The sequence below is a fragment of the Podarcis vaucheri genome, assembly GCF_965113315.1.
Source record: "Podarcis vaucheri genome assembly, chromosome: Z".
Lineage (NCBI taxonomy): Eukaryota > Metazoa > Chordata > Lepidosauria > Squamata > Lacertidae > Podarcis > Podarcis vaucheri.
Window position 1 is genome coordinate 52163261 of NC_138758.1, and position 26082 is coordinate 52189342.

A 26082-nucleotide genomic window follows, 5' to 3' on the forward strand; every position below is an offset into this window, starting at 1 on the left:
TCGTAGAAGGGATCTCCACCAAGACGGGGAGAAGGGAAGGGGATGGAATCCGCGGAAGGATCTCTGCGTCCAAGGATGGAAGCTCTGATCTGGATTTGAACCAGATCCCGTTTTCAATCTCCCTCAGAGGCCAGCGGTTGGAGGAATCCCTGGAGTACCAGCAGTTTGTGGCCAATGTGGAGGAAGAGGAAGCCTGGATCAACGAGAAGATGACCTTGGTGGCCAGTGAGGATTACGGCGACACCCTGGCCGCCATCCAGGTGAGCGGATCCCGCAGATCCCGCGGCAGGCGGGATCGGGTAGATCCCGACGGCCCACTTATCGAGAAGTGGGGTCAGTGGCTCCTATGACTGGTTGGATCGGGTGGATCTTGACGAGTGATGGATCGTGGATCCTATGACCGGCGGGATGAGAGGATCCTGGCGGATCGGCGGATCCTGTGGCCGGTGGGATCGGTGGATCCAAGATGGCTGATAGGGTCGTGTGGATACTATGACCGGTGGGATCGGGGTGGATCCTGAGGACTGGCAGGTCACTGGATCCTATGACCGGTGGGATCGGGTTTATCCTGATGGCCGACGGACCGGTGGATCCTATGACCGGTGGGATTGGGGTGGATCCCGATGCCCAACGGACCGTGGATCCTATGGCTGGTGGGATAGGGCGGATTCCGACTGACAGATTGGTGGATCCTATGACCAGTGGGATTGGGTGGATCCTGATGGCCGACGGGTCGCGGATCCCATGACCGGTGGGATTGGGTGGACCCAATGACCGGCGGACCACTGGATCCTATGACCGGTGGGATTGGGTAGATCCTGACGACCGACGGTATTGGGTGGATCTCGACGGCCGACTACCCCTGAGCCCACCCGGATTGAGGGAGGGGTCAGGGACGACCTGGGGGGAGTTATTAGCCTGACGACCCAGATTATTATTATTATTATTATTATTATTATTATTATTATTACTATTAATATTGTTGTTATTGTTGTTGTTGTTGTTATTAATAATAATGGCAAGTGATCTGAGTTTCTCACCCTGGTTTCAAATATTATTATTATTAATGGCAATATATCAGTTTCTAATCCTGGTTTCAAATATTTTAAGTATTATTATTATTATTATTATTATTATTATTATTATTATTAATGGGAAGTGATCTGAGTTTCTCACCCTGGTTTCAAATAATAATAATAATAATAATAATAATAATAATAATAATAATAGCAATATATCTGAGTTTCTCACCCTGGTTTCAAATAATAATAATAATAATAATAATAATAATAATAATAATAATAGCAATATATCTGAGTTTCTCACCCTGGTTTCAAATAATAATAATAATAATAATAATAATAATAATAATAATAGCAATATATCTGAGTTTCTCACCCTGGTTTCAAATAATAATAATAATAATAATAATAATAATAATAATAATAATAATAGCAATATATCTGAGTTTCTCACCCTGGTTTCAAATAATAATAATAATAATAATAATAATAATAATAGCAATATATCTGAGTTTCTCACCCTGGTTTCAAATATTATTATTAGTATTATTATTAATGGCAATAGATCAGTTTCTAATCCTGGTTTCTATTATTATTATTATTATTATTATTATTATTATTATTATTATTATTTCAGGGCCTGCTGAAGAAACACGAAGCTTTTGAGACGGATTTCGCCGTCCACAAGGAGCGGGTCAATGACGTCTGCGCCAACGGGCAGGAACTGATCCAGAAGGTGAGTATTATTATTTTTCATTGGGGGGGGGGTTTACTAGTACTACTATTAGTACTAATAGTAGTAGTACTAGTATAGTACTATTATATTATTATAATATTGTTATAGCACTCTTATATTATATATTATCATTATCTTGTATTCTTATATATTTTTATAATAAAACAAAAATTTGATTTAACATTGAATTATTATTATTATTATTACTAATAATAATAAAAGTAGTAGTAGTAATTCAATGATTAAATAGTACTATACTAGTAGTATAGTACTATTATATTATTATAATATTGTTATAGCACTCATATATTGTTATCTTGTATTATTATATATTTTTATAATAAAACAAATTTAATTTAATCATTGAATTATTACTACTACTACTAATAATAATAATAATAATAATAATAATAATAATAATAACAACAGTAGTAGTACTAACTAGTACTAGTACTACTAGTAGTATAGTACTATTATATTATTATAGTTCTAGCACTCATTTATTATTATTATTATTATTACTACTACTACTACTACTACTACTAATAGTAGTAGTAGTAGTAGCAGCAGCAACTAGTACTAGTACTAATAGTGCTAATAGTAGTAGTATTGTACTATTATAGTATTATAATATTGTTATAGCACTCTTATATAGTATACTATTATACTACTACTACTACTACTACTACTACTACTACTACTACCACTACTACTAAACAGAAATTTAATTTAATCATTGTATTATTATTATTATTATTATTATTATTATTATTATTATTATTATCATCATCATCATCACCACCAGTAGTATTAATAGTAGTATTAATATTAGTGCTAGCATTAGTACTACTAGCATAGTACTAATATATTATAATATTGTTATAGCACTATTATTATTATTACTACTACTACTATATTATGTCATATATTATTATTATATATTATTATTAATTATATCATTATTATTATTATTATTATTATTACTATTATTATTATTATTCTATTACTATTACTATTATTATATTGTATTATGTCATATATTACTACTACTACTACTACTACTACTATATTGTTATATTATGTCATATAGTATTATTATAAATTATATCATTATTATTATTATTATCATATATTATTATATTACTATTACTATTATCATATTATATTATGTCTATTATTGTTGTTGTTTTGTTGTTTTGTTGTTGTTGTTGTTGTTGTTGTTATTATTATTATTATTATTATTATTATTATTATTATTATTATTATTATTAATTTAATTTCCTCTCCCCCCCTCCTCCAGAACAACCACCACGAGGAGAACATCACCGCCAAGATGGCCGCCCTGCGCGCCAAAGTGGCCGACCTGGAGAGGGCCGCCTCCCAGCGCAAGGCCAAGCTGGACGAGAACTCCGCCTTCCTCCAGTTCAACTGGAAGGCCGACGTGGTGGAGTCCTGGATCGGTAGGGGGCGGCCCCCCCGAGTGGCGGGTTCGAGGGGTTAGGGGGCAGGGATAGGGTTAGGGGTCAGGGATAGGGTTGGGTTAGGGTTAGGGGTCAGGGGTAGGGTTGGGTTAGGGTTAGGGGTCAGGGATAGGGTTGGGTTAGGGGTCAGGGTTAGGGTTGGGTTAGGGTTAGGGGTTAGGGGTTAGGGGTCAGGGATAGGGTTGGGTTAGGGGTCAGGAATAGGGTTAGGGGTCAGGGTTAGGGGTTAGGGGGCAGTGTTAGGGTTGGGTTAGGGTTAGGGGGCAGTGCTAGGGTTGGGTTAGGGGTCAGGTATAGTGTTGGCTTAGGGTTAGGGGTCAGGGTTAGGGTTGGGTTAGGGGTCAGGGATAGGGTTGGGTTAGGGGTCAGGGACAGGGTTGGGTTAGGGTTAGGAATAGGGTTAGGGGTCAGGGTTAGGGGGCAGTGCTAGGGTTGGGTTAGGGGTCAGGGATAGAGTTAGGAATAGGGTTAGGGGTCAGGGATAGGGTTGGGTTAGGGGTCAGGGATAGGGTTGGGTTAGGGGTCAGGGTTAGGGGTCAGGGATAGGGTTGGGTTAGGGTTAGGAATAGGGTTAGGGGTCAGGGTTAGGGGGCAGTGCTAGGGTTGGGTTAGGGGTCAGGGATAGGGTTAGGAATAGGGTTAGGGGTCAGGGATAGGGTTGGGTTAGGGGTCAGGGATAGGGTTGGGTTAGGGGTCAGGGTTAGGGGTCAGGGATAGGGTTGGGTTAGGGTTAGGAATAGGGTTAGGGGTCAGGGTTAGGGGGCAGTGCTAGGGTTGGGTTAGGGTTAGGGGGTCAGGGATAGGGTTGGGTTAGGGTTAGGGGTCAGGGATAGGGTTGGGTTAGGGGTCAGGGACAGGGTTGGGTTAGGGGTCAGGGTTAGGGGTTAGGGGTCAGGGATAGGGTTGGGTTAGGGTTAGGGTTAGGGGTCAGGGATAGGGTTGGGTTAGGGTTAGGGGTCAGGGATAGGGTTGGGTTAGGGTTAGGGGTCAGGGATAGGGTTGGGTTAGGGTTAGGAGTCAGGGATAGGGTTGGGTTAGGGGTTAGGGGTCAGGGTTAGGGTTGGGTTAGGAATAGGGTTAGGGGTCAGGGATAGGGTTAGGGGTCAGGGTTAGGGTTGGGTTAGGGTTAGGGGTCAGGGTTAGGGGTCAGGGATAGGGTTGGGTTAGGGTTAGGAATAGGGTTAGGGGGCAGGGGTAGGGGTCAGGGGTAGGGTTAGGGGTCATTGCTAGGGTTGGGTTAGGGTTAGGGGTCAGGGATAGGGTTGGGTTAGGGGTCAGGGATAGGGTTGGGTTAGGAATAGGGTTAGGGGGCAGGGTTAGGGGTCAGGGATAGGGTTGGGTTAGGGGTCAGGGATAGGGTTAGGGGTCAGGGTTAGGGTTGGGTTAGGGTTAGGGTTAGGGGTCAGGGTTAGGGGTCAGGGATAGGGTTGGGTTAGGGTTAGGAATAGGGTTAGGGGGCAGGGGTAGGGGTCAGGGGTAGGGTTAGGGGTCATTGCTAGGGTTGGGTTAGGGTTAGGGGTCAGGGATAGGGTTGGGTTAGGAATAGGGTTAGGGGGCAGGGTTAGGGGTCAGGGATAGGGTTGGGTTAGGGGTCAGGGATAGGGTTGGGTTAGGAATAGGGTTAGGGGGCAGGGTTAGGGGCAGGGATAGGGTTGGGTTAGGGTTAGGGGTTATGGGTCAGGAATAGGGTTGGGTTAGGGTTAGGAATAGGGTTAGGGGTCAGGGTTAGGGGTTAGGGGTCAGTGCTAGGGTTGGGTGAGGGTGAGGGTGAGGGGTCAGGGTTAGGGTTGGTTTAGGGTTAGGGGTCAGGGATAGGGTTGGGTTAGGGGTCAGGGGTAGGGTTGGGTTAGAAGTTAGGGGTTAGGGGTTAAGGTTGGGTTAGGGTTAGGGGTTAGGGGTCAGGGATAGGGTTGGGTTAGGGGTTAGGGTTGGGTTAGGGGTTAGGGGTCAGGGGTCAGGGATAGGGTTGGGTTAGGGTTAGGAATAGGGTTAGGGGGCAGGGTTAGGGGTCAGGGGTAGGGTTAGGGGTCATTGCTAGGGTTGGGTTAGGGTTAGGGGTCAGGGACAGGGTTAGGGGTCCGGGTTAGGGTTGGGTTAGGGGTCAGGGTTAGGGTTCAGAATAGGGTTAGGGTTAGGGGTCAGGGTTAGGGGGCAGTGCTAGGGTTGGGTTAGGGTTAGGGGGTCAGGGATAGGGTTGGGTTAGGGTTAGGGGTCAGGGATAGGGTTGGGTTAGGGGTCAGGGACAGGGTTGGGTTAGGGGTCAGGGTTAGGGGTTAGGGGTCAGGGATAGGGTTGGGTTAGGGTTAGGGGTCAGGGATAGGGTTGGGTTAGGGTTAGGGGTCAGGGATAGGGTTGGGTTAGGGTTAGGGGTCAGGGATAGGGTTGGGTTAGGGTTAGGGGTCAGGGATAGGGTTGGGTTAGGGGTCAGGGATAGGGTTGGGTTAGGAATAGGGTTAGGGGGCAGGGTTAGGGGTCAGGGATAGGGTTGGGTTAGGGGTCAGGGATAGGGTTGGGTTAGGAATAGGGTTAGGGGGCAGGGTTAGGGGCAGGGATAGGGTTGGGTTAGGGTTAGGGGTTATGGGTCAGGAATAGGGTTGGGTTAGGGTTAGGAATAGGGTTAGGGGTCAGGGTTAGGGGTTAGGGGTCAGTGCTAGGGTTGGGTGAGGGTGAGGGTGAGGGGTCAGGGTTAGGGTTGGTTTAGGGTTAGGGGTCAGGGATAGGGTTGGGTTAGGGGTCAGGGGTAGGGTTGGGTTAGAAGTTAGGGGTTAGGGGTTAAGGTTGGGTTAGGGTTAGGGGTTAGGGGTCAGGGATAGGGTTGGGTTAGGGGTTAGGGTTGGGTTAGGGGTTAGGGGTCAGGGGTCAGGGATAGGGTTGGGTTAGGGTTAGGAATAGGGTTAGGGGGCAGGGTTAGGGGTCAGGGGTAGGGTTAGGGGTCATTGCTAGGGTTGGGTTAGGGTTAGGGGTCAGGGACAGGGTTAGGGGTCCGGGTTAGGGTTGGGTTAGGGGTCAGGGTTAGGGTTCAGAATAGGGTTAGGGTTAGGGGTCAGGGTTAGGGGGCAGTGCTAGGGTTGGGTTAGGGTTAGGGGGTCAGGGATAGGGTTGGGTTAGGGTTAGGGGTCAGGGATAGGGTTGGGTTAGGGGTCAGGGACAGGGTTGGGTTAGGGGTCAGGGTTAGGGGTTAGGGGTCAGGGATAGGGTTGGGTTAGGGTTAGGGGTCAGGGATAGGGTTGGGTTAGGGTTAGGGGTCAGGGATAGGGTTGGGTTAGGGTTAGGGGTCAGGGATAGGGTTGGGTTAGGGTTAGGGGTCAGGGATAGGGTTGGGTTAGGGGTTAGGGGTCAGGGATAGGGTTGGGTTAGGGTTAGGGGTCAGGGATAGGGTTGGGTTAGGGTTAGGGGTCAGGGATAGGGTTGGGTTAGGGTTAGGGGTCAGGGATAGGGTTGGGTTAGGGGTTAGGGGTCAGGGTTAGGGTTGGGTTAGGAATAGGGTTAGGGGTCAGGGATAGGGTTGGGTTAGGGGTCAGGGATAGGGTTAGGGGTCAGGGATAGGGTTGGGTTAGGGGTTAGGGGTCAGGGTTAGGGTTGGGTTAGGAATAGGGTTAGGGGTCAGGGATAGGGTTGGGTTAGGGGTCAGGGATAGGGTTAGGGGTCAGGGTTAGGGTTGGGTTAGGGTTAGGGGTCAGGGTTAGGGGTCAGGGATAGGGTTGGGTTAGGGTTAGGAATAGGGTTAGGGGGCAGGGGTAGGGGTCAGGGGTAGGGTTAGGGGTCATTGCTAGGGTTGGGTTAGGGTTAGGGGTCAGGGATAGGGTTGGGTTAGGAATAGGGTTAGGGGTCAGGGATAGGGTTGGGTTAGGGTTAGGAGTCAGGGATAGGGTTGGGTTAGCGGTTAGGGGTCAGGGTTAGGGTTGGGTTAGGAATAGGGTTAGGGGTCAGGGATAGGGTTGGGTTAGGGGTCAGGGATAGGGTTAGGGGTCAGGGATAGGGTTGGGTTAGGGGTTAGGGGTCAGGGTTAGGGTTGGGTTAGGAATAGGGTTAGGGGTCAGGGATAGGGTTGGGTTAGGAATAGGGTTAGGGGTCAGGGATAGGGTTGGGTTAGGGGTCAGGGATAGGGTTAGGGGTCAGGGTTAGGGTTGGGTTAGGGTTAGGGGTCAGGGTTAGGGGTCAGGGATAGGGTTGGGTTAGGGTTAGGAATAGGGTTAGGGGGCAGGGGTAGGGGTCAGGGGTAGGGTTAGGGGTCATTGCTAGGGTTGGGTTAGGGTTAGGGGTCAGGGATAGGGTTGGGTTAGGAATAGGGTTAGGGGGCAGGGTTAGGGGTCAGGGATAGGGTTGGGTTAGGGGTCAGGGATAGGGTTGGGTTAGGAATAGGGTTAGGGGGCAGGGTTAGGGGGCAGGGATAGGGTTGGGTTAGGGTTAGGAATAGGGTTAGGGGTCAGGGTTAGGGGTTAGGGGTCAGGGCTAGGGTTGGGTGAGGGTGAGGGGTCAGGGTTAGGGTTGGTTTAGGGTTAGGGGTTAGGGGTTAGGGTTGGGTTAGGGGTTAGGGGTCAGGGGTCAGGGATAGGGTTGGGTTAGGGTTAGGAATAGGGTTAGGGGGCAGGGTTAGGGGTCAGGGGTAGGGTTAGGGGTCATTGCTAGGGTTGGGTTAGGGTTAGGGGTCAGGGACAGGGTTAGGGGTCAGGGTTAGGGTTGGGTTAGGGGTCAGGGTTAGGGGTCAGAATAGGGTTAGGGTTAGGGGGCAGGGTTAGGGGGCAGTGCTAGGGTTGGGTTAGGGTTAGGGGTCAGGGATAGGGTTGTGTTAGGGTTAGGGGGCAGGGTTAGGGGTCAGGGATAAGGTTGGGTTAGGGGTCAGGGCTAGGGTTGGGTTAAGGTTAGGAAGAGGGTCAGGGGTCAGAGTTAGGGGTCAGTGCTAGGGTTTGGTTAGGGTTCGGAATAGGGTTAGGGGGCAGGGTTAGGGGTCAGTGCTAGGGTTCGGTTAGGGTTAGGAAGAGGGTTAGGGGGCAGGGTTAGGGGGCAGTGCTAGGGTTTGGTTAGGGTTCGGAATAGGGTCAGGGGTCAGAGTTAGGGGGCAGGGCTAGGGTTGGGTTAGGGGTCAGGAATAGGGTTAGGGGGCAGGGTTAGGGGGCAGTGCTAGGGTTTGGTTAGGGTTCGGAATAGGGTTAGGGGTCAGAGTTAGGGGGCAGTGCTAGGATTGGGTTAGGGGTCAGGAATAGGGTTAGGGGGCAGGGTTAGGCGTCAGTGCTAGGGTTTGGTTAGGGTTCGGAATAGGGTTAGGGGGCAGGGTTAGGGGTCAGTGCTAGGGTTTGGTTAGGGTTCGGAATAGGGTTAGGGGTCAGAGTTAGGGGGCAGTGCTAGGGTTGGGTTAGGGGTCAGGAATAGAGTTAGGGGGCAGGGTTAGGGGTCAGTGCTAGGGTTTGGTTAGGGTTCGGAATAGGGTTAGGGGGCAGGGTTAGGGGTCAGTGCTAGGGTTGGGTTAGGGTTAGGGGTCAGGGATAGGGTTGGGTTAGGGGTCAGGGATAGGGGTGGGTTAGGGTTAGGAATAGGATTAGGGGTCAGGGTTGGGGGTCAGGGGTAGGGTTGGGTTAGAGTCAGAGTTCGAGTTAGGGGTCAATTATAGGGTTAAGCATAGGGCTAAGGTTAGGGTCAGGGTTAGCTATAGGGTTGGGTTAGGGGTCAATGCTAGGGTTGGGGTTTAGGTCAGGAATGGGGTTGGGTTAGGGGTCAGGGCTAGGGTTAGGGGTCAATTATAGGGTTGGGGTCAATGCTAGGGTTGGGTTAGGGGTCAGTGCTAGGTGTGGGTCAGGGTTAGGGGTCAAGGTTAGGGGTCAGGGCTAGGGTTAGGGGTCAGTGCTAGGTGTGGGTCAGGGTTAGGGGTCAAGGTTAGGGGTCAGTGCTGGGTTGGGTTAGGGGTCAGTGCTAGGTGTGGGTCAGGGGTCAGTGCTAGGTGTGGGTCAGGGCTCAGTGCTAGATGTGGGTCAGGGTTAGGGGTCAAGGTTAGGGGTCAGTGCTAGGTGTGGGTCAGGGCTCCATGCTAGTTGTGGGTCAGGGGTCAGTGCTAGGTGTGGGTCAGGGTTAGGGCTCAAGGTTAGGGGTCAGTGCTAGGTGTGGGTCAGGGGTCCATGCTAGGTTGGGTTAGGGGTCAGTGCTAGGTGTGGGTCAGGGGTCAGTGCTAGGTGTGGGTCAGGGGTCAGTGCTAGGTGTGGGTCAGGGTTAGGGGTCAAGGTTAGGGGCCAGTGCTAGTGTTAGGGGTCAGTGCTAGTTGTGGGTCAGGGCTCAATGCTAGGTGTGGGTCAGGGTTAGGGGTCAAGGTTAGGGGTCAGTGCTAGGTGTGGGTCAGGCGTCAGTGCTAGGTGTGGGTCAGGGTTAGGGTTAGGGGTCAGTGCTAGATGTGGGTCAGGGATCAATGCTAGGTGTGGGTCAGGGTTAGGGGTCAAGGTTAGGGGTCAGTGCTAGGGTTGGCTTAGGGGTCAATGCTAGGTGTGGGTCAGGGTTAGGGGTCAAGGTTAGGGGTCAGTGCTAGGGTTGGCTTAGGGGTCAGTGCTGCCCCAAACTAACCCCGCCCCACTTCTCTGCCCCACATATCCTAGGGGAGAAAGAGAACAGCCTCAAGACAGACGATTACGGCCGGGATTTGTCTTCTGTCCAGACGCTGCTGACCAAACAGGTGACCCCCAACCCTGACCCCTAAGTGGGGGGCAGAGCTTCTTGCCCCATGGAATTTGAACCCCTGACCCCCATATGGGTGGGTGGGCGGAGCTCCTTGACCCATGGAATTCAATCTAGGAGGGAGGAGCTCCTTGCCCCATGGAATTAAATCTGGGTGGGCGGAGTTCCTTGACCCACAGGATTTGAACCCCTGACCCCTAAGTGGGGGGCGGAGCTTCTTGCCCCACAGGATTTGAACCCCTGACCCCTAAGTGGGGGGCGGAGCTTCTTGCCCCACAGGATTTGAACCCCTGACCCCTAAGTGGGGGGGCGGAGCTTCTTCCCCCACGGAATTCGAACCCCTGACCCCCATCTGGGTGGGCGGAGCTCCTTGCCCCACAGGATTTGAACCCCTGACCCCTAAGTGGGGGGCGGAGCTTCTTGCCCCACAGGATTTGAAACCCTGACCCCTAAGTGGGGGGCGGAGCTTCCTGCCCCACAGAATTCCAACCCGCGCCCCGCAGAATTGGCCCCACAGAATTCCAACCTGCGCCCCGCAGAATTCCAACCTGCGCCCCACAGAATTCCAACCCACGCCCCACAGAATTCTCCCCACTTAATCCCAACCCGTGCCCCAAGGAATTCCAACCCGCGCCCCACAGAATTCTCCCCACTTAATCCCAACCCGCGCCCCAAGGAATTCCAACCCGCGCCCCACAGAATTCTCCCCACTTAATCCCAACCCGTGCCCCAAGGAATTCCAACCCGCGCCCCACAGAATTCTCCCCACTTAATCCCAACCCGTGCCCCAAGGAATTCCAACCCGCGCCCCACAGAATTCTCCCCACTTAATCCCAACCCGTGCCCCAAGGAATTCCAACCCGCGCCCCACAGAATTCCAACCCGCGCCCCACAGAATTTGAACCTCTGCCCCACTTTTTCTGCCCCTCAACCAGGAAACCCTGACCCTGACTCTCCTCCCTCAATCCGGGTGGGCGGAGCCTCCCGCCCCACACAATCCTAACCCCTGCCCCACTTTTCAGCCCCCCAACCAGGAAACCTTCACTCCCCTGACCCCGATCCGGCTGGGCAGAGCTTCCTGCCCCACAGAATTCCATCCCGCTGTTCAGAGCCTCCCGCCCCACACCATCCTAACCCCTGCCCCACTTTTTCTGCCCCCCAACCAGGAAACCTTTGACACCGGCCTTTTGAACCCCCGCCCAAGAAATTCCAACCCGCGCCCCACAGAATTGGTCCCACAGAATTCCAACCCGCGCCCCACAGAATTCCAACCCGCAGAATTGGCCCCACAGAATTCCAACCTGCGCCCCACAGAATTCCAACCTGCAGAATTGGCCCCACAGAATCCCAACCCGCGCCCCACACCACCCTAACCCCTGCCCCACATTTTCTTCCCCCCAACCAGGAAACCTTCGACGCCTGACCCTGACCCCAATCCGGCAGGGTGGGCCGAGCTTCCTGCCCCACACCACTCCACCCCCTGCCCCCTCAATCCTGATGGGCGGAGCCTCCCGCCCCACACCATCCGAACCCCGAACCCCTCAATCCGGGTGGGTGGAGCTTCTTGCCCCACAGAATTCAACCCCCTGACCCCTCCCCTGATGGGTGGAGCTTCTTGCCCCATGGAATTCAATCTGGGTGGGCGGAGCTTCCTGCCCCATGAAATTCAATCTAGGGGGGAGGAGCTCCTTGCCCCACAGGATTTGAACCCCTGACCCCCATCTGGGTGGGCGGAGCTTCTCGCCCTATGGAATTCAATCTGGGTGGGTGGAGCTTCCTGCCCCACAGGATTTGAACCCCTGACCCCTCAATCCCACTGGGCGGAGCTTCCTGCCCCATGGAATTCAACCCGGGTGGGCGGAGCTTCCTGCCCCACAGAATTCCAACCCGCTCCCCTGACTCCTCCCCTGATGGGCTGAGCTTCCTGCCCCACAGAATCCCACCCCGTGCCCCACAGAACTGGCCCCACAGAATCCCAACCCGTGCCCCACACCATCCTAACCCCTGCCCCACTTTTTCAGCCCCCCAACCAGGAAACCTTTACTCCCCTGATCCCTCAATCCCGCTAGGGGGGAGCTTCCTGCCCCACAGAACCCCACCCCGCTCTTCAGAGCCTCCTGCCCCACACCACCCTAACCCCTGCCCCCCTTTCTCTGCCCCCCAACCAGGAAACCTTTGACGCCAGCCTTTTGAACCCGCACCCCACAGAATTCCAACCCGCGCCCCACAGAATTCTCCCCACGTAATCCGAACCCGCGCCCAAGGAATTCTAACCCGCGCCCCACAGAACTGGCCCCACAGAATTCCAACCCGCGCCCCACACCATCCTAACCCCTGCCCCACATTTTCTGCTCCCCAACCAGGAGACCTTTGACGCAGGCAGGAAGGGATCTGACCTCTCAATCCGGGTGGGCGGAGCTTCCTGCCCCACAGATTCCCACCCCGCTCTTCAGAGCCTCCCGCCCCACACCATCCTAACCCCTGCCCCACATTCTCTGCCCCCCAACCCAGGAAACCTTTGACGCCTTAATCCCGCTGTTCACAGCTTCCTGCCCCACAAAATTTGAACCCCTGCCCCACTTCCTCTGCCCCCCAACCAGGAGACCTTTGACGCCTTAATCCCGCTGTTCACAGCTTCCTGCCCCACAGAATTTGAACCCCTGCCCCACTTCTTCTGCCCCCCAACCAGGAGACCTTTGACGCCTTAATCCCGCTGTTCATGGCTTCCTGCCCCACAAAATTTGAACCCCTGCCCCACTTCCTCTGCCCCCCAACCAGGAGACCTTTGACGCCTTAATCCCGCTGTTCACAGCTTCCTGCCCCACAAAATTTGAACCCCTGCCCCACTTCTTCTGCCCCCCAACCCAGGAAACCTTTGACGCCTTAATCCCGCTGTTCACGGCTTCCTGCCCCACAAAATTTGAACCCCTGCCCCACTTCTTCTGCCCCCCAACCCAGGAAACCTTTGACGCCTTAATCCCGCTGTTCACGGCTTCCTGCCCCACAAAATTTGAACCCCTGCCCCACTTCTTCTGCCCCCCAACCCAGGAAACCTTTGACGCCTTAATCCCGCTGTTCACGGCTTCCTGCCCCACAGAATTTGAACCCCTGCCCCACTTCTTCTGCCCCCCAACCCAGGAAACCTTTGACGCCTTAATCCCGCTGTTCATGGCTTCCTGCCCCACAAAATTTGAACCCCTGCCCCACTTCCTCTGCCCCCCAACCAGGAGACCTTTGACGCCTTAATCCCGCTGTTCACAGCTTCCTGCCCCACAAAATTTGAACCCCTGCCCCACTTCTTCTGCCCCCCAACCAGGAGACCTTTGACGCCTTAATCCCGCTGTTCACGGCTTCCTGCCCCACAGAATTTGAACCCCTGCCCCACTTCTTCTGCCCCCCAACCCAGGAGACCTTTGACGCCTTAATCCCGCTGTTCACGGCTTCCTGCCCCACAAAATTTGAACCCCTGCCCCACTTCTTCTGCCCCCCAACCCAGGAGACCTTTGACGCCTTAATCCCGCTGTTCACGGCTTCCTGCCCCACAGAATTTGAACCCCTGCCCCACTTCTTCTGCCCCCCAACCAGGAGACCTTTGACGCCTTAATCCCGCTGTTCACGGCTTCCTGCCCCACAGAATTTGAACCCCTGCCCCACTTCTTCTGCCCCCCAACCAGGAGACCTTTGACGCCTTAATCCCGCTGTTCACGGCTTCCTGCCCCACAGAATTTGAACCCCTGCCCCACTTCTTCTGCCCCCCAACCCAGGAAACCTTTGACGCCTTAATCCCGCTGTTCACGGCTTCCTGCCCCACAGAATTTGAACCCCTGCCCCACTTCTTCTGCCCCCCAACCCAGGAAACCTTTGACGCCTTAATCCCGCTGTTCACGGCTTCCTGCCCCACAAAATTTGAACCCCTGCCCCACTTCTTCTGCCCCCCAACCCAGGAAACCTTTGACGCCTTAATCCCGCTGTTCACGGCTTCCTGCCCCACAAAATTTGAACCCCTGCCCCACTTCTTCTGCCCCCCAACCAGGAGACCTTTGACGCCTTAATCCCGCTGTTCACGGCTTCCTGCCCCACAGAATTTGAACCCCTGCCCCACTTCTTCTGCCCCCCAACCAGGAGACCTTTGACGCCTTAATCCCGCTGTTCATGGCTTCCTGCCCCACAAAATTTGAACCCCTGCCCCACTTCTTCTGCCCCCCAACCCAGGAAACCTTTGACGCCTTAATCCCGCTGTTCACGGCTTCCTGCCCCACAAAATTTGAACCCCTGCCCCACTTCTTCTGCCCCCCAACCCAGGAAACCTTTGACGCCTTAATCCCGCTGTTCACGGCTTCCTGCCCCACAGAATTTGAACCCCTGCCCCACTTCTTCTGCCCCCCAACCCAGGAAACCTTTGACGCCGGCCTGCAGGCCTTCCAGCAAGAAGGGATCTCCAACATCGCCGCCCTCAAAGAGCAGCTATTGGCCGCCCGCCACGTCCAATCGAAGGCCATCGAGGCCCGACACGCCTCCCTGACGAAGCGCTGGAACCAATTGCTGGCCGGCTCCGCCTCCCGGAAGAAGAAGCTGCTGGAAGCCCAGGAGCACTTCCGGAAGGTGGGCGGGGCTTCCGTGGGGCAGGCGGGGACCCCTAGGAAGTGGAAAGGGGGCGGGGCTTCTGTGGGGCAGGGGAAAAGGGGCAGGCTGTGGGCGGGGCTTCAGTGGGGAGGAAAAAGGGGGCAGGATGGGACCCATAGGAAAGGGAAAGGGGGCAGGGCTTCCGTGGGGAGTCAAAGGGGGCAGGACCCATAGGAAAGGGAAGAAGCGCCTGGAAGCACGGCAGGCTGGGACCCATAGGAAATGGAAAGGGGGCGGGGCTTCCGTGGGGAGAAAAAGGGGGCAGGTTGGGACCCATAGAAGAAGCTCCTGGAAGCTCAGGAACACTTCCAGTAGGTGGGCGGGGCTTCCGTGGGGCAGGCTGGGACCCATAGTAAGGGGAGGAGGAGCTTATGGAAGGTGGGCGGGGCTTCCATGGGGCAGAGAAAGGGGTGGGGCTTCATTGGGGAGAAAAAGGGGACACGCCTCCCTGACGAAGCGCTGGAACCAATTGCTGGCCGGCTCCGCCTCCCGGAAGAAGAAGCTGCTGGAAGCCCAGGAGCACTTCCGGAAGGTGGGCGGGGCTTCCGTGGGGCAGGGGGGAGAGAAAGGGGGCAGGACCCATAGGAAATAGAAGCGCCTGGAAGCTCAGGAACGCTTCCGGAAGGTGGGCGGGGCTTCAGTGGGGCAGGCTGGGACCCATAGTAAGGGGAGGAGGAGCTTCCGGAAGGTGGGTGGGGCTTCCATGGGGCAGGCTGGGACCCATAGTAAGGGCAGGAGGAGCTTCTGGAAGGTGGGTGGGGCTTCAGTGGGGCAGGCTGGGACCCATAGTATGGGGAGGAGGAGCTTCCGGAAGGCGGACGGGGCTTCCGTGGGGCAGGCTGGGACCCATAGTACGGGGAAGAGGAGCTTCCGGATGGCGGACGGGGCTTCCGTGGGGCAGAGAAAGGGGTGGGGCTTCAGTGGGGAGAAAAAGGGGGCAGGTTGGGACCCATAGAAGAAGCTGCTGGAAGCCCAGGAGCACTTCCGGAAGGTGGGCGGGGCTTCTGTGGGGCAGGGGGGAGAAAGGGGGCAGGTTGGGACCCATAGGAAAGAGAAGCTTCCGGAAGGTGGGCGGGGCTTCCGTGGGGCAGGCTGGGACCCATAGTACGGGGAAGAGGAGCTTCCGGATGGCGGACGGGGCTTCCGTGGGGCAGAGAAAGGGGTGGGGCTTCAGTGGGGAGAAAAAGGGGGCAGGTTGGGACCCATAGAAGAAGCTGCTGGAAGCCCAGGAGCACTTCCGGAAGGTGGGCGGGGCTTCTGTGGGGCAGGGGGGAGAAAGGGGGCAGGTTGGGACCCATAGGAAAGAGAAGCTTCCGGAAGGTGGGCGGGGCTTCCGTGGGGCAGGCTGGGACCCATAGTACGGGGAGGAGCTTCTGGAAGGTGGGTGGGGCTTCTGTGGGGAGAAAAAGGGGGCAGGACCCATAGAAAAAAGGGGGTGGGACCCATAGGAAATAGAAGAAGCACCTAATTATTATTGCTATTAATCATTATATTATTACTATTAATCATTTATTATTATTATTAATCATTTATTTTTATTATCATTATCACTATTACTATGGTTATTACTATTAATCATTTATTATTATTATTATTATTATTATTATTATTATTATTATTATTATTAATCATTTGTTTTTATTATTATCATTACCACTATTACTACTATTACTATTAATCATTTATTATTATTATTATTAATCATTTCTTATCATTATCATTATCACTATTACTACGATTATTACTATTAATCATTTATTATTATTATTAATCATTTATTTTTATCATCATTATCATTATCATTATCACTATTACTGTGATAATGATTAATTATTATTAATCATTTATTTTTATCATTATCACTATTACTATGCTTATTACTATTAATCACATATTATTATTATTAATCATCATCATCATCATCATTTATTTTTATTATCATTATCATTACCACTATTACTACGATTATTACTTTTAATCATCAGGGATAGGGTTGGGTTAGGGTTATAGTAATAATAATACTAATATTATATCACATTATTATTATTATTATTATTATTATTATTATTATTATTATTATTATTATTCATTTATTTTTATTATCATTATTACTATTATTACTATTAATCATTTATTATTATTATTATTAATCATTTATTTTTATTATCATTATCACTATCACTACGCTTATTATTATTAATCATTTATTAATACTATTATTCCCGTTATTCTCCTCCCCTTTCCCAGGTGGAAGATCTCTTCCTCACCTTCGCCAAGAAGGCCTCCGCCTTCAACAGCTGGTTCGAGAACGCGGAAGAGGATCTCACGGATCCCGTCCGCTGCAACTCGCTGGAGGAGATCCGGGCCCTGAAGGAGGCGCATGACGCGTTCCGCGCCTCCCTAAGCTCCGCCCAGGCCGACTTCAACCAATTGGCCGAGCTGGAGCGGCAGATCCGGAGCTTCCGGGTGGCTTCCAACCCCTACACTTGGTTCACCATGGAGGCGCTGGAGGAGACCTGGCGGAACCTGCAGAAGATCATCAAGGTGAGTGGATCCCGCCTTCGAGGCTGTTCTGGAAGGTTCTAGAGCCCCCAAGATCCCCCAGGATCCCCTTCTGGGAAGTTTTGGGAAGGTTCTAGGTTCCCTTCTGGGTGGCCGGCAGAACCTGCAGAAGATCATCAAGGTGAGCGGATCCCGCGTTCGAGGCTGGTCTGGAAGGTTCTAGAGCCCCCGAGATCCCCCAGGATCCCCTTCTAGGAAGTTTCGGGAAGGTTCTAGGTTCTCTTCTGGGTGGCCGGCAGAACCTGCAGAAGATCATCAAGGTGAGTGGATCTCCCCCCCGGGGATCCCCAGATTGAAAAGTTAGAGGCCGTTCTATAAAGTTTCGGGAGGTTCTGGAAGGTTCTAGATTCTGGGTAGGTTCCAGAACTTCCAGAAGATCATCAAGGTTAGTGGATCCCACATTCTAGGCTGCTCTGGAAGGTTCTAGACCCCCAGGATCCCCTTCCCTGTCGAAAGTTAGAGGCTGTTTTGGCGGAACCTGCAGAAGATCATCAAGGTAGTGGATCCCCAGATCCCCATCCTGGTTGAAAGTTCTAGGCCGTTCTCGAAAGTTTTGGAAAGTTGTAGAAGGTTCTAGACCTGGCGGAACCCGCAGAAGCTCAAGGTAGTGGATTCCCCCAGGATCCCCAAATCTGGAAGTTGGAGACCATCTGGAAGGTTCTATAAGGTTCTAGACTCCCCGAATCCCCTTTCCTTTTGCGGAACCTGCAGAAGATCATCAAGGTAGCGGATCACCCCAGATCCCCATCCTTGTTAAAGGTTCTAGACGGTTCTGGAGAGTTTTGGAAAGTTCTAGAAGGTTCTAGACCTGGTGGAACCTCCATGAAGATAGTGGGTTCCCCCAGGATCCCCAAATCTGGAAGTTAGAGACAGTTCTGGAAGGTTCTGGAAGGTTCTAGACCCCCGAATCCCCTTTCCTTTTGAACGTTCTAGGCTGTTTCCAGGCGAGAGTGTTTTTGAAAGATCTGGAAAGTTTCAGAAGGTTCAAGGATGTTCTAGGCTCTCAAGGAATCCCCCAAATCCCCTTCCCTCTTGAAAGTTCTAGGTTCTTCCGGAAGTTTCCCCAGGAATCCCCCTCCCTGTTGAAAGCTAGAGGCTGTTCTGGAAAATTCTGGAATGTCTTGGGAAGTTCTGGAAGGTTCTAGGCTCCCCGGAAATCCCCAGATCTCCTTTCCCTGTTGAAAGTCAAAGGCCGTTCTAGAAAATTCTGGAATGTCTTGGGAAGTTCTGGAAGGTTCTAGGCTCCCCGGGAACCCCCAGATCTCCTTTCCCTAGAGGCTGTTCCGGAAAGTTCCAGAAGGTTCCGGAAGGTTATGGACTTCCCGGGAATCCCCAAATCCCCTACCTGTCAGAGACAGTTCTAAACAGTTTCCGAAAGTTCTGGAAGGTTCTAGGTTCTCCGGGGAACCCCCAAATCCCCTTCCCTCTTGGAGGTTCTAGGTTGTTCCGGAAAGTTCCGGGAGGTTCTGAAACTCCATGGTTATCCCCCAAATCCCCTTCGCCTGTCAGTTCTAGGCAGTTCCGGAAAGTCCCAGAAGGTTCTAGACTCCCTGGGATCCCCGAACCTGTCGGAAGTTCTGGCGGCATTATTAGTATTAGTATTAGTATTACTATTAGTATTATTAATCCCCGCCCACCCGGCTGAGAGGCAGCCGCCCTTCCAACCGATCCCGCTTCTTCCGCCAACGCCGAGAAGAGATCCGGTTGGATCCTTCCGATCATTGGCTAATAATCCCGATCGTCGGATATTAATCCCGATCGTCGGATATTAATTCCGATAATTGGATAATTAATTAACCCCCTCAGGAGCGGGAGCTGGAACTGCAGAAGGAGCAGCGGCGGCAGGAGGAGAACGACAAGCTGCGCCAGGAGTTTGCCCAGCACGCCAACGCCTTCCACCAGTGGATCCAGGAAACCAGGTGGGTGGAGTACTGGTAGTAGTAGTAGTAGTGGTGGTGGTGGTGGTGGTGGTAGCAGCAGTAGCAGTAATAGTGATAATAATAATAATAATAATAATAATAATAATAATAATAAGCATCAGTGGATCCAGGAGACCAGGTGCGTGGAGTACTGATAGTAGTAGTGGTGGTGGTGGTGGTGGCAGTAGTAGTGGTAGTAATAGTGGTAGTAATCATCATCAGTGGATCCAGGAAACCAGGTGCCGTCGCTCGATTTATTAGTTTTTTTGCGTGGAGTACTGATACTACTACTAGTAGTACTAGTACTAGTAGTAATAGTAGTAATAGTAGCAGTGGCGGCAGCAGCAATAATAATAGTGGTAGTAATAATCATCACCAGTGGGTCCAGGAAACCAGGTGCCGCCGCTTGATCTATTAGTATTTTTGCGTGGAGTACTGATAGTAGTTAGTAGTAGCAGTAGCAGTAGTAATAGTGGTAGTAATAATCGCCACCAGTAGATCCAGGAAACCAGGTGCCGCCGCTCGATTTATTAGTTTTTTGTGTGTAGTAGTAGTAGTGACAGTAGTAGTAGTAGTAGTGACAGTAGTAGTAGTAATAGTGGTAGTAATAATAATCGCCACCAGTAGATCCAGGAAACCAGGTGCCGCTGCTCAATTTATTAGTATTTTTGCATGGAGTACTGATAGTAATAGTAGTAGTGGCAGTGGTAGTAATAGTGGTAGTGATCATCATCATCATCATCAGTGGATCCAGGAAACCAGGTGTGTGGAGGAGTAGTAGTAGTAGTGGCAGTAGTAATAGTGGTAGTAATCATCAGTGAATCCAGGAAACCAGGCGCCCTCCATTTATTATTATTATTGCATGGAATAGTAGTAACAGTAGCAGCAGCAGCAGCAGCAGTAGTAATAGTGGTAGTAATCATCATCAGTGGATCCAGGAAACCAGGCGCCCTCCATTTATTATTGTTGTTGTTGTTGTTATTATTATTATTATTATTATTATTATTATTATTATTATTATTGCATGGAATAACAGTAACAGCAGCAGCAGCAGCAGCAGTAGTAGTAGTAATCTTCATCACCAGTGGATCCAGGAAACTAGGTGCCGCCGCTCGATTTATTCGTATTTTAGCGTGGAGGAGTAGGAGTAGCAGCAGCAGCAGTAGTAATAGGGGTAGTAATCATCATTGGATCCAGGAAACCAGGTGCCGCTCGATTCATTAGTATTTGTGTGTGGAGTACTGATACTGATACTACTACTACTACTAGTAATAGTAGTAATAGTAGTAATAGTAATAGTGGTAGTAATCATCAGTGGATCCAGGAAACCAGGTGCCGCTGCTCGATTGATTAGTATTCTTGTGGGGAGTACTGATAGTAATAGTAGTAGTTGTACTACTACTAATAGCAGTAGCAGCAGCAACACTAATACTAGTAATACTAATAGTAGTAGCAGCGGCAACAGTAACAATAGTGGTGGTGATAGCAGAAGCTACCACCACCACCACTATTACTACTCTTATTATTACTATTGCTGCTGCTACTACACTACTAGTACTACACTACTACACTACTACACTAGCACTACACTACTACACTACTACTACACTACTACTACACTACTGCTACACTACTGCTATACTACTACACTACTACTACTACTACTACTACTACTACTACTGTTGTTATTTCCATCAACCCTTGGCTAATGTGACTTTTCTTTCTCTCCTCTCCCCCCCGGAACGTTACTCCCTGTTACTCGAACCCTTGCCCAGGACCTACCTACTCGACGGGTGAGTACCAAATACTCCTTGCTCTCCTCCCCAAAGCCGCTTTGCTCGCGACGTCGGCATCTGGGGCCGGAGTATTGCCCCGTCTGCGTAGTGATTGCCCCATCTGCATAGTAATTGCCCCATCTGCATAGTAATTGCCCCGTCTGCATAGTAATTGCCCCATCTGTGTAGTAATTGCCCCATTTGCATAGCAATTTACATACTTATTGCCCCGTCTGCATAGTAACTGCCCCATCTGCATAGTAATTGCCCCGTCTGCATAGTAATTGCCCCATCTGCATAGTAATTGCCCCATTTGCATAGCTATTTACATACTCATTGCCCCGTCTGTGTAGTAATTGCCCCACATGCCCAGGTATTGCCCCATCTGCATAGTAATTGCCCCATTTGCATAGCTATTTACATACTTATTGCCCCGTCTGCATAGTAATTGCCCCATCTGCATAGTAATTGCCCCATCTGCATAGTAATTGCCCCATTGGCATACCTATTTACATACTTATTGCCCCCTCTGCGTAGTAATTGCCCCATCTGCATAGTAATTGCCCCATCTGCATAGTAATTGCCCCATTGGCATACCTATTTACATACTTATTGCCCCCTCTGCGTAGTAATTGCCCCATCTGCATAGTAATTGCCCCATTTGCATAGCTATTTACATACTTATTGCCCTGTCTGCGTAGTAATTGCCCCACATGCCCAGGTATTGCCCCATTTGCATAGTAATTGCCCCATTGCCCTAGATAATTGCCCCATTGCCCTAGATAATTGCCCCACTGACCTCATAATTGCCCCACTGACCTAGATATTGCCCCATTGCCCTATATAATTGCCCCATGGACCTGGGTATTGCCCCATTGCCCTAGATATTGCCCCATTGGCCTAGATAATTGCCCCATTGACCTAGATATTCCCCCACCTGCCTCGGTTATTGCCCCACTTGGCTCCATTATTGCCCCATTGCCCTAGATAATTGCCCCATTCACCTAGGTATTGCCCCATTGACCTAGATATTGCCCCACTGACCTAGATATTGCCCCACTGACCTAGGTATTGCCCCATTGACCTAAATATTGCCCCATTGACCTAGATAATTGCCCCGTTGACCTAGGTATTGCCCCATTGACCTAGATAATTGCCCTATTGCCCTAGATAATTGCCCCATTGCCCTAGATATTCCCCCATTGCACTAGGTATTGCCCCATCTGCCCAGTTATTGCCCCATTGACCTAGATATTGCCCCATTGACCTAGATAATTGCCCCTTTGACCTAGCTATTGCCCCATTGCCCTAGATATTGCCCCATTGACCTAGATAATTGCCCCATTGACCTAGATATTGCCCCATTGACCTAGGTAATTGCCCCATTGCCCTAGATATTGCCCCATTGCCCTAGATATTGCCCCATTGACCAAGCTATTCCCCCACCTGCCTCAGTTATTGCCCCACTTGGCTCCATTATTGCCCCATTGCCCTAGATAATTGCCCCATTGCCCTAGATATTGCCCCAGATATTGCCCCATTGCCCTAGATCTTGCCCCGCCTACCCAGCTACTGCCCCCTTGACCCCCAAGTTGCCCCCGCCTGCCTTGCTCCACCCCCTCCGCTTAGCTCCGCCCCTCCGCCCCATTGCCCTAGATATTGCCCCACTGACCTAGGTCTTGCCCCATTTGCAATGCTATTTCCCTGGCTACTGCCCCACCTGCAGAGGTATTGCCCCATTGCCCTAGATAATTGCCCCATTGCCCTAGATAATTGCCCCATTGCCCTAGATAATTGCCCCAACGCCCTCATAATTGCCCCATTGCCCTAGATATTGCCCCATTGCCCTCATAATTGCCCCATAGCCCTAGATAATTGCCCCATTGCCCTAGATATTGCCCCATTGCCCTAGATAATTGCTCCATTGCCCTAGATATTTGCCCCATTGCCCTAGATAATTGTCCCATTGCCCTAGATAATTGCTCCATTGCCCTAGATATTGCCCCATTGCCCTAGATATTGCCCCATTGCCCTAGATATAGCCCCATTGCCCTAGATATTGTCCCATTGACCTAGGTATTGCCCCATTGCCCTAGATATTTGCCCCATTGCCCTAGCTATTGCCCTCCTTACAATAATTATTGCCCTGCCTACCCAGGTATTGCCCCCTTGACCTAGATATTGCCCCATTGCCCTAGATATTGCCCCATTGCCCTAGATATTGCCCCATTGCCCTAGATAATTGCCCCCTTGACCTAGGTCTTGCCCCATTTGCCATGCTATTTCCCTAAGTATTGCCCCATTGCCCTAGATAATTGCCCCATTGCCCTAGATAATTGCCCCCTTGACCTAGGTCTTGCCCCACTTGCCATGCTATTTCCCTAAGTATTGCCCCATTGCCCTAGATATTGCCCCATTGCCCTAGATATAGCCCCATTGCCCTAGATATTGTCCCATTGACCTAGGTATTGCCCCATTGCCCTAGATATTTGCCCCATTGCCCTAGCTATTGCCCTCCTTACAATAATTATTGCCCTGCCTACCCAGGTATTGCCCCCTTGACCTAGATATTGCCCCATTGCCCTAGATATTGCCCTAGATATTGCCCCATTGCCCTAGATAATTGCCCCCTTGACCTAGGTCTTGCCCCATTTGCCATGCTATTTCCCTAAGTATTGCCCCATTGCCCTAGATATTGCCCCATTGCCCTAGATAATTGCCCCCTTGACCTAGGTCTTGCCCCATTTGCCATGCTATTTCCCTAAGTATTGCCCCATTGCCCTAGATATTGCCCCATTGCCCTAGATATAGCCCCATTGCCCTAGATATTGTCCCATTGACCTAGGTATTGCCCATTGCCCTAGATATTTGCCCCATTGCCCTAGCTATTGCCCTCCTTACAATAATTATTGCCCTGCCTACCCAGGTATTGCCCCCTTGACCTAGATATTGCCCCATTGCCCTAGATATTGCCCCATTGCCCTAGTATTGCCCCATTGCCCTAGATAATTGCCCCCTTGACCTAGGTCTTGCCCCATTTGCCATGCTATTTCCTTAAGTATTGCCCCATTGCCCTAGATATTGCCCCATTGCCCTAGATAATTGCCCCCTTGACCTAGATATTGCCCCATTGCCCTAGATAATTGCCCCCTTGACCTAGGTCTTGCCCCATTTGCCATGCTATTTCCCTAAGTATTGCCCCATTGCCCTAGATATTGCCCAATATCCTAGATAATTGCCCCCTTGACCTAGGTCTTGCCCCATTTGCCATGCTATTTCCCTAAGTATTGCCCCATTGCCCTAGATAATTGCCCCATTGCCCTAGATAATTGCCCCCTTGACCTAGGTCTTGCCCCACTTGCCATGCTATTTCCCTAAGTATTGCCCCATTGCCCTAGATATTGCCCCATTGCCCTAGATAATTGCCTTGCCCTAGATAATTGCCCCACTGACCCCATTCTTGCCCATTCTTGACCCCCAAATTGCCCCCCGCCTCCCTTGCTCCGCCCCCTCCGCTTAGCCCCGCCCCTCCTCCCCCACCCCACCCACCCCAATGTCACCCCACATTTTTTCACCCCCCATTTCTTTCCTCCGCCTAGCATTGCCTACCGGCGAGTCATTCGCGTCTTTCAGTACCAAGTCGGGGAAGATCTTTCCGGAAGGTTCCGTTCCTCTTTTCCTTTTCCCCTTTTCTCACTCTGTCTTTTTATTTTAATTTATTTTGATTTATTTTGATTTATTTTAATTTATTCTAATTTATTCTAATTTATTTTAATTGGTTTCGGTGGTTTTTTCGGCTTTTCCTCCCCCCCAAAAAACGGCACGTTCCGGATTAATCCCCAAGGCTGGCTTCTTTTTTTTGCGGCGCCGGACTAACGCTCACACGGCTTGGGGGGGGCGAACAGGAAGGGGGTTCTAGAGCGAGCTGCTCGTCGCGGAAAGGTTCTAGATCGAGCCGACAGGTTTGCGAGGTTCTAGATCAGACCTTGGGGGCTTTGGGTGGGTTTTGGATCGAGCGCCTGCTCTTGCGGAAGGTTCTAGACCGAGCCATTCGTTTGTGAGGGTTCTAGATCGGGCCGCCAGTTTTGCGAGGGTTTTAGATTGGGCCGGTAGGCTTTTGGGCGGGGTTTTGGATCGAGCCGTCTGCTCTTGTGGGAGGGTTCTAGACCGAGCCGTTGCGAGCCGAGCCGCTCGTTTTTGCGAATGTTCTAGATCAGACCGCTAGGTTTTTTGGGCGGGTCTTGGATCGAACCATCTGCTCTCGTGGAAAGGTTCTGGACCAAACCGTTGCGAGCCGAGCCATTTGTTTCACAAAGGTTCTAGATCAAACTGCCAGTCTCGCGAAGGTTCTAGATTACGCCATCAGGGGCTTTTTGTGCGTTTTCTAGATCGAATCATCTGCTCTTGTGAAAGGTTCTAGACCAAACCAGTTGTTTTGCGATGGTTACGAACCGAGCCATTCGCTTTGCGAGGGTTTTAGATCGAACCGCCAGTTTTGCGGGGTTCTAGATCGGGCCGTTGGGTTTTTGTGCTGGTTTCTAGACCGAGCCAGGGGTTCTAGATCAAACCAGTCGTTTCTCAAAAGGATCTGGATCAAGCCATTAGGTTTTTGCGCGGGTTCTAAACCAGACCAGTCGTTTTGCAAAGGTTCCAGATCGAGCCCTCAGCTTTGCAAATGTTCCACATTGAACCACTAGTTTTGCGAAGGTTCTAGATCAAACCACCAGCTTTGCAAAGGTTCTAGGCCAGTCTTTTTGCAAAGGTTCCAGATCAAACTGCTAGGTTTGCAATGGTTCTAGATAGAACCCCTATTTTCACGCATGTTCTAGATCAGACCATGAGTTTTCATGCAGGTTTCAAACCAAGCCAGTCACTTTGCAGAGGTTCTAGGTCAGGATCTTAGCTCTTGCAAAGGATCTAAACCAAGCCGCTCAATTCTGCAAAGGTTCCGGATCAAGCCGTCAGTTTTGCAAAGGTTCTGGATCAAACCCTAGTTTCGTGCATGTTCTAGATCGGACCACTAGTTTTCGCACAGGTCTCAAACCAAGCCGATCACTTTTCGAAGGTTCTAGATCAGGATCTTAGCTCTCGCAAAGGATCTAAACCAAGCCGCTCAATTTCACAAAGGTTCCGAAACAAGCAGCCAGTTTCGCAAAGGTTCTAGATCGAACCCTCAGCTTTGCAAAGGTTTCAAATTGAGCCGCTAGTTTCACGAAGGTTCTAGATCAAGCCATCGGTTTTGCGGGGGTTCTAGACCAGTCGTTTTGGTTTCAAACCAGGCCAGTCACGTTGCGAAGGTTCTAGACC

General features: G+C 50.9%; 1 protein-coding gene across 1 annotated transcript in view; it reads left to right on the top strand.

The window, feature by feature from the left end:
• LOC309524275 (spectrin alpha chain, non-erythrocytic 1-like) overlaps positions 1 to 26082 on the top strand; it is a 199323-nt gene that overhangs the window by 155124 nt on the left and 18117 nt on the right. The window contains 8 exon segments of the mRNA XM_082208732.1: positions 128 to 260; positions 1660 to 1758; positions 3059 to 3218; positions 9818 to 9894; positions 14289 to 14498; positions 16767 to 17063; positions 18888 to 19000; positions 20776 to 20793. Coding sequence (XP_082064858.1) covers positions 128 to 260; positions 1660 to 1758; positions 3059 to 3218; positions 9818 to 9894; positions 14289 to 14498; positions 16767 to 17063; positions 18888 to 19000; positions 20776 to 20793 — 1107 coding nt within the window.